Source organism: Rhodamnia argentea, chromosome 11 (assembly GCF_020921035.1).
Source record: "Rhodamnia argentea isolate NSW1041297 chromosome 11, ASM2092103v1, whole genome shotgun sequence".
NCBI classification, from domain to species: Eukaryota; Viridiplantae; Streptophyta; class Magnoliopsida; order Myrtales; family Myrtaceae; genus Rhodamnia; species Rhodamnia argentea.
In genome coordinates, this window is record NC_063160.1 from 9,310,506 (window position 1) to 9,319,499 (window position 8,994).

Here is an 8,994-nt window from a genome sequence, read left to right on the forward strand (position 1 = left end):
TACTTCTGATGGTGAGCTTGGGGACAGTCTTCTTTCACCAACATTTTCTCATCACTTTCCCCCTTCAATTCAAACCTTGTTTTTTCCCCCTTTTTTGCAGGCGAAATTGGGCTGGTAAAGTTCTCTGCCAGCATCTAGTTCTCTGCCTGTGCAAGGAATGTGGCCACTCGAGAGTATGTTCTATTCATATAATCCTATATTGTGAACTTAGCCTTCTTTTATTTTTTATTATTATATATGTCCGGAATATCATATGTTTCAACTTGAAGTATATACTTTTTTGTTGCTGCAAGGGTATGAGACTTAGTTTCGAATAAAAACATGGATTCGAATAGTACTTCAAAATCAATGTTTAGGCCTTTCTTGGGCTATTCTTTTCTCGATTGGATCTTTCAATTTTATTGAAATTTCACATAGGCTCATGAATTTTATTTAACGTCCTCAATTTTTGCAGGCGAAATTGTTTTTCTATTGTGATTTATTAACTGCTATTGGGCTCCTAGTCTATATTTGCTTCCTTTTCTTGATGAAATATTCTTTGAGATACCGGAATTTTGTCAAGCAAAAAAAAAGGTTACGAAAATATAACTCACGGCTTATTTGGATTACAACTCTTTTTTTCCTTACATAATGTACTTTTTGCATTTTTCCCCTAGTCTATATTTGTTCCGTAATTTTTTTAACCTGGTAATATATGAGAGCATCTGAATTTCGTTAGAAACCTTTTTGGGCTTAGGTACATTGAAAGAGATCCATTAATTACAAGACAAGTCAACTCAAGATGTCTTGCATTTTAAAAGAGCAGTAGTAACTCCGGATCGTTAGACGTGATGTCACTGACTACTTAAGTATTCAATTGGGGCCCAATCAAATAAATGTTTAAAACTCTAGTTTTATGATCAGGCTAACGAGTGCTTCCTACACACTTATTAAGCATACTTAATAATTAATATAAAAAATTTCGAATTTCATGATGTTAATTGTACTTAACGCGATAGTAGACAACGTGTTGACATAATTCGAGATTTCTCAATTTGTTGTTTAAAAAAATCTATATGAAAAACAAAATTTCCTAATTAGATTATACACAAATATTTGTATCTTCAAATTTTCATTCACATAGGTATTAATTACCAATCCTATACCCACACAATAGTCCACATGACTAAATTAGAAACTGAGAATATTAGTCAGAAGTCCCCATTTGTCAAATGAAAAATCAATTTACTTATCAAAAGAGCAAAAAAAATTTTTTGAAAAAAATATGAAAAACTACCCCATTTTTCAAGGGATCCCTAAAGATGCAAGGAAGTTTACTAAAATGATAAAATAACTCATTTTCAAGATCTTATCCATGAAAGATGATACCAAAACATAGGCATGGACGTGTCCAATAGACACTTCATAGAGACCAAAGGATGCCGTTCCTCGCGTATAGAAAAACAATGTTGATTTTTCTAGTTTTTTAATTTACGACTATTTGTTCACAAGATAAATGGAGAAGAAATCAGTAGCCCCACTTGTAATTATCGAAGTTATTGAACCGAGTTCTTTTGGCCCCAAACCAAACATGGGTGCTCTGAATTCAACGATTTCGAGCGAATTCATCAGTTTGCCAAATTGTAAAAATTTAATGGTCGATCATTTAGTCTTTTGAGTAAAAGCCAATGTATTCTTCCATATCGATAGAAACGTGATGGTTGTTTTTTTTCCTTGTCCTGTGTGTATATATTCATTCTCTCTTTTTTTTCAACATTCCGCCGGGAGGATTATAAATGAAAACATTTCTAATCCCATGGCAAAAATTATGAAAACGATTTTCAAGTTCGAGATTTGAAGAAAGAAACAGGTTAAACGTCTTACTTCTTTTTTAATTTTTTTTTTGTGTGTATCTAACTTTCCCAATTTCTACAGTTCCATGGCAATTTAATATTCCCCGGTTTTTTTTAAATTTTCCCTAATAAAATGTTAATACCCGGTTTGCTTTCTCACTATTTCTCCAGCCATATGGTCTTCAATGTTTGTTTGACTTTCCAAACCGGTTCTTCCTGACAAATGGGAACTTGTGGTAATTGTGGTTTACCGTCATTGATGGCAAAGATGTAAATAACGGGTGGGGTCATGTTAGGGAGGTTCCTTCCCTTTTTGGGCCGTACAGCTTCAGACTGTCAGAAGCTTTCCTTTGGTCCGAAGGCTTTGCCCCTGAGTGGTCAATGCCCCCCTCAAACAACTCGATCCTCAACCATTGATCTAATTTACAAAATTGCCCTTCGGACAATCCTGACCGTCGGTGACACTATATAGTCTTTTTGTTTTCTTGGTCAGATGACACTATATAGTCTATGTGGATAATCTAAACATATTATCAACCACGGTGCTAAAATTATTTTTTTAATTCATATTTTAAATGGAGATTTATGGCCGCGTTTGTTTTACCGAAAATTTCGTGACAAAAAAGGATATTCTCCATGGAGGTCATTCTCGAAAAAAATTGCTAGTTTTTCATTTATTTTGTTGTTTAGAGAAAATGATTTCTTTCGTGACCATTTTTTCCCCAATAGAAGCTTGTTGTTTCAATTTCTAGAAACCTTTTTCCACAGATTGATTAGTTTTCCATCATCCGAGTACTAAAAAGTTAGAAAATAATTTCTAATAAATATTTTTCCTTTAAATAAATGGACCCTTAGCATAAGATTGATCGATCTATTAGATTAAGCCTCCATTATATTGTTTAATCTAAATGGATGGTTAAGACATTTTGAATGTCCATGAAAATCCAAATGTAGGTTATGAGAAGCAAAAGAGATTATACTTCTTTGAACACGCTCAAGAAGTACACTGTTGATGGAGGGGAGCCGGAACTTAAATGACTTGAAGATTTAATTGAAAGTTATTGTAACTAGATATAAGAAAGAGCCCCCGCGTAATAAATTAGTAATTTAGTGATATCGAAATAAATGTACTTTATGCAGTCTCGTATTTTTCAAGGACAATAATTAATTATTGTGCTAACGTTTCACTTTAGAATGAGAAGCATAAATTTTCGAACTAAATATTTCTCGTTTGATCATTAATTTGATAAAGTAACTAACATAGTCTTTAATAAACTTGTACATGAAATACAAGTACTCGAGAAAAATACATAAAAAAAAAGTTAAAACGACGTAGATATTAATTTTAGGGAGTGGGTTCGGGTTCATTAGGTCCTTCAAAAATTGGATGATTGAGTTATGCGACCTAACCCCGATAATATAAAACCGTCCACACCACAAGCAAAGCTAGTACATAGCAGAGTCTTCTAAGCTTATCATCAATCGCCCAAATAATGCAATTTGCAAGTTTTTATAATAATACTCCATCGCGTTCGGCTACCAAACTTCTTGTTATTTTGTTAAAAGGGAAGTTGCACGCGCAAATCGGGATAGTTCACCGAAACCATCTTACCGGGGCCATTTTGGTCATTTCGCCTGGCAACCATGGTTAGTTTGACAAATACGACAAGACACAACCAACCATATCAAAACAGAATCGGAAACGCATTGTCGGTTTGCTCCTCGCCGCCGATAATAACGACGCAGCTTCTGTCCTCCTCCTCTCTGTGACACCATCGCCTGGCCCCTCCTCCCATTCCCGAAAAAGCCCAAAAAGCAAGCACCATTTTTTCACTGCTTCCAGTTCACTCGAGCTCGGTCGGTCTCCCCGACTCACCTTGAGTTCGAAATCTCGAGTCAAACTCGGTGTCGAACCGACCGCGGTAAAGTGGTCGGCGGGGATCCTCTCGTGCTGGTGTGCCGTCGTTCGTTTCTTTGCCTGCCCAGCTATGCGGTGAAATTATCCGGTTGAGTGAATTGGGTCTGGTTTGGTTAGGGCAAAGGCCCCTGGGGGCGATGGAGCGGGCCATGCTGACGGTCGGACCGGGCATGGACATGCCGATCGTTCACGACAGCGACAGGTTCGAGTTCGTGCGGGACATAGGTTCGGGGAACTTCGGTATTGCTCGGCTTATGAGAGATAAGGTCACGCAGGAGCTCGTGGCTATCAAATATATTGAAAGAGGCGACAAGGTTAGTCGGTTTCCAACTGTGCATTTGTTTTTACCCCTCTTAGTAGGGGTGGTTGATTAGTTAGTTTGATCTTTACTAAGATCGACTTTAGGGCATTAATTGTGCTCTCCGTGGGCTGTGACGCACTTTTGCGGATTGCTTATGTTTTTAATGCATCGGAGATGATTTGAAAAGTTATAGCCGGATTTATTTGCTTGGAGTTGTTTCTACTTATGGTAATATTGTTTGATCAATTATTTTCTTTTACCAGGGATGGCTAGTGTGTAATAGCAATGCTCTATTTAAATGGTTCATGGTTTCATTTGGTGCTTTAGGTGATAATTTGACAATTTATGGCAGAACTTTATTTGCAGATAATAATGAGGCCTTCATGTTGGTTCTTGTCCCTTTTTTTCATGATCTCGAGAAAGAGCTAGTGTTTTTAGAAATTACCAGTTAGCGGATGAGCACTGCGGATGGACTCCTTTTATGCGTGGGGGACAAGTAATGCTGGGCATTTCTCCAGATACCGATGCTCTACTTGAAAGTGTGAGAAAACGAACATTTCCAATTGATCCATAAATGATATGTCTAAAGAAAGGATCTTCATAAGCAAAGAAGTGATTTGTTAATTAGAAGATTATGTTGAAAGAATAAATGGGGGAAAGAGAGCCATATTAGTGCTGTTCTCCGATTTTCTTAAATTGACAACTGACAAGTGCTTGTTGCATCGGAGTCCCCTCTTCTGTGTCTATACGTAATGGCAAGCACGATAATATTGACTTCTGGGTTTCTAATATATGGCTTTCTATGTTTACCTCCCCATGTTGCAGATAGATGAAAATGTTAAGAGAGAGATAATAAACCACAGGTCTCTGAGGCATCCAAACATTGTTAGATTCAAAGAGGTTTGCTTCAATTTGTTAGTTCCGGACGTTATCTCAGTTTAAGTGAATAAATGACTGAATAATATCCATTCCAGATCATTTTAACACCTACTCATCTGGCAATCGTGATGGAATATGCAGCTGGTGGAGAGCTTTTTGAGCGGATACGCAAAGCTGAGCGATTCAGTGAAGATGAGGTTCTTTAACTTCCCTTTCGGATGATGCACTTTTTATGTCAATCTCCAATTTCTGAGATAGCTTTCATCTGGATGTTTTGCCTTTCTGGTGCAGGCTCGCTTCTTTTTTCAACAGCTCACATCTGGTGTTAGCTACTGTCATGCTATGGTATCTAAATGCTATTGTACATATTATGGAGTTTAGTAATTTTGTTTTCTGGTCAACATGTATTTTATAGTACTTGGCTTTCCAATGTTCTGTTCTTGATGAAGCAAGTATGCCATCGTGATCTAAAATTGGAAAATACTTTGTTGGATGGAAGTCCAGCCCCTCGACTGAAGATATGTGACTTTGGGTACTCGAAGGTACGTGTTGGTTCCTTTTTTGTTTTTCCTTCTCTTTCCTAAGTCTGTGCTTCTAATAGCCAGTGGACCAATGGTGTCGATTGAGTAGAAGTCTTGCTTTGGTTTTGATTTCTGTACAAATTATATGGCAACTCTAAACAAACCTGTCAGTTGGGACTGTGGGTAGCACTTTAGGAGGCAAAGATCTTACTACTAAATGGTTATGCTCTTTCTACCAGTGCCGGTCTTGGAGCTTTAGAGTTAGAGGGTACACTTCCTGACTTGTAAAATACGGCGAAACTCCTCAATTGGCATATACTTATGATTCAAATCTGCAATTATGATGTATACATTTTATCCGTCCAACTTTGTTTCATGGAGGTTGAGAGAGCTTGTATATCATCATGGCAAGAGACCACTATGTTATGTTCATTGCCTTGTGATTGAGTATTTTGTAGGTGATTGATGGGTAAGTATTGTTTATGCCTTGCGAACTAAATTGTGAGATACTAATGAATGATACATACAATTTTGAAGTGTTGCATCTGTCACTTGTCGGTGTTGAGAGGTCGTCCATGAAAGTTATTTTGTGTTGACTAAAGTACATTAGAAGTGCCAAAACTTGTGTACGACGATAACTTTTTATAAAAAAAAGATCACTTAGGTGCCAACTTCTTTTAAAAACGATCATTTCAGTGCCAATTTCAATTTGAGCTGACGTGGCTTGCCGGAAATCCGACACGTGCTATTTTTTTATTAATATTTGAGTTGACGTGGCTCGGTGGAGTTGACACTTGAAGTGATCGTTTTTAAAAAAATTGGCACTTAAGTGATCATTTTGAAAGTTTTGGCACTGAAGTTATCATTTTTAAAAAAATTTGGCACTTAAGTAATCGTTTTGAAAGTTTTGATACTAAAGTGAGCACCGTACACAAGTTTTGGCACTTGTAGTGTACTTAAGCCATTTTGTGTTATATCATGCTCTGTGTTGTCTAGACTTGTTTACATCCCCTTATTGATGTGCACTTCCTTGGAAGAATGAATTTGGTGTGAGATACCAAATAAAATTTTACAGACAGTTCATTTAATTTCGTGGATTTTAAATCATCTGATTTTTGTTGCTCTGCTTAGTCCTCAGTGCTGCATTCAGAACCAAAATCAACTGTGGGAACTCCAGCATACATTGCCCCAGAAGTCTTACAAAGGCGAGAGTATGATGGCAAGGTACAACTAATTTTTTTCCAGAAATTCCGCTGAACAGTATGGTTGTCATAATTGCATCAAGCATTAGTGTCCTAGAAATGATTGTAGTCTCTTGATCACAACAGTGCTGTAAAAGTTGATCCATTACTTTTGGGAGATACTCTGGAAAGGAAGCTCATCCCATTAGAAAGCATGGCCTTTCAACATGATTTTGACAAGAAGCCACTGTCATGGTTGTTTAAAGTTCAGTTTTTAATCATAGCATCTTACGAATCTATGAATAACTTTAAAACCATTCCTGAGTTCAGATTTTTCTGGGAAGTCTGCGAGGAATAATTAAAATAGCCTCTCAATGCAAAAGGAAACCATTATTCACAAAACCTCTAATCCCAGATTTGGCTCGAGCTGACTTTGCTCCTCGTTATTGTCAATGATAATGCCTCCATCTTACTCAGCACCTCCTCCATCTCTACATCATTGTGACGTCCTCCCTTTCTCGTGATAAATTAGAAGTGAACTGCCTTCAATTAGATCTTGTTGGTATACAGTCCAGCCAATCTGCTTTTGCATTGCGGTCAGTCAAGTTTTCTCTTCCAAAAGTATATGTTTGATGTCCCCGAGGTTTGTTTGCAAGAGAGACAAGGTGTCACAAAATTCTGACATAGGTCTATACTTTGCTTGTTGGAGATTCAATAGCTTGTTGATATGCTTGCACTCAGAAGTAAAGTGGTTTGTCTTCTGATTTCCCTCTGTTGACAGATAGAGATGTCTCTTGTCTCTAGTTCTCTACAATTGTGTCTCATGATCTGTGGCATTTTGGGTTAGCCTATTTTTGACATCAAATACAGTCTTCATCAATGCTTGCATTGAGCAGTGAAGGCTTGACGATGATTAGCCAGCCTGAGCGTAATTTTGTCATGGGTCTGCTATTGCTGGAGCTTCAGATCTATTGGGACTGCTTCCCGGGCATGGGTCCGGCGAAGCTGGTATTTTGGAAACTTAGAGAGGGTCAACGACGTCACCTATGAAGCAAGATTTTTTTTGTTTCTCTGATAGAAGGTCTTCAGGCAGGATGAGGGCCGATATTAAACAAATGTTAATATATTTCTTCTGCCTTCCAAATTTGAAAAGATTTCTCATATGGAGCTTGCTTTGCATTATTTTCCCACTTCAGTGGAATCTTCTAGGCTTTCTGAGAAGTGGACACTTTCCTTTCCTCTATCAATATGAGTAGGTCTGTCTTCTAGTTTAATGCGATACTGCCATTAGGTTGTTTGACATGTTTTCCCTTTAGCTGGTATGTGTGGAAGGAGATGGTTGATGATCGATTACTTTATCAGATTGCAGATGTGTGGTCGTGTGGGGTTACCTTATATGTGATGCTAGTGGGTGCTTATCCCTTTGAGGATCCTGAAAATCCTAAAGACTTTCGAAAGACAATTCTGGTAATTCAGGGACCTTGTTTTCTTGCTGTTTTACTCTATATAATTATCTAATCTTTACATATTTCTCATTGTGGTTCATGCAGAGAGTTATTAATGTTCAGTATTCCATTCCAGAACATGTTCAAATATCGGTCGAGTGTCGGCATCTGATCTCTAGAATATTTGTTGCAGACCCTGCAGAGGTAATAAATGGAGAGGTTAATGTACCAGTCATTGTTTGGTAAATTTCAATTCATTGTGAAACATTTTAATCCTTTGGTGGGCTAGGCCCACCCCCAACGCACCCTTCGCCCCCCCCCGCCCCTCCTTTTTTCCTTTTGGTCGTCTCTTTTGAAGTGAAAAGTAGCTATATATTTCTGCTACTTTAATTGTGATGCTCAATGTTGAGCTTGATACTTGATGTGTATGTGGTGCAGAGGATCACCATCCCCGAGATAAAGAGCCATCCATGGTTCCTGAAGAATTTGCCTGCCGACCTTATAGATGAGAGGACAATGGGCAATCATTTTGAAGAGCCTGATCAACCAATGCAGAGTGATGAGACGATCATGCAGATAATTACTGAGGCCACCATACCAGCGGTCCCACCCTGCGGCCTTAGCCAATTTGTCACTGATAGCCTGGACATGGATGATGATGACATGGATGACATGGACTTTGAATCTGAGGTAGACATTGACAGCAGTGGTGAAATAATCTATGCATTATGATGAGAGATTCCTATAGGCAGTTCTGGATAATAGCGTAGTTTCTAAAACTAAGTGGTTGCATCAACTATTTATAATAAGCCAAGAGAAATATGTCTCCATCTGTGTTAGATTAGGATGAATACAGTGGAAAGAGTACATTATCTAAACTGCTTGTTTTGTGATATGGAGATTTACATTTGTGAGGC

At 37.9% G+C, this 8,994-nt stretch overlaps 1 protein-coding gene across 2 annotated transcripts; it reads left to right on the forward strand.

Moving 5' to 3' along the window:
• Positions 1 to 3,503: 3,503 nt before the first annotated feature.
• LOC115746970 (serine/threonine-protein kinase SRK2I-like) lies at positions 3,504 to 8,994 on the forward strand. 2 transcript variants are annotated; one of them, XM_048272433.1, is made up of 10 exons: positions 4,023 to 4,064; positions 4,191 to 4,279; positions 4,877 to 4,951; positions 5,026 to 5,127; positions 5,222 to 5,275; positions 5,380 to 5,472; positions 6,583 to 6,675; positions 7,995 to 8,099; positions 8,183 to 8,281; positions 8,516 to 8,994. In XM_048272433.1, the coding sequence occupies exons 2-10, from the start codon at positions 4,277 to 4,279 to the stop codon at positions 8,807 to 8,809; spliced, it is 918 nt and encodes a 305-aa protein (XP_048128390.1). In that variant the 5' UTR covers positions 4,023 to 4,064; positions 4,191 to 4,276; the 3' UTR covers positions 8,810 to 8,994. The 2 variants fall into 2 exon arrangements, with proteins under 2 accessions (XP_048128389.1, XP_048128390.1); XM_048272432.1 differs by lacking the exon at positions 4,191 to 4,279 and having other exon boundaries at positions 3,504 to 4,064.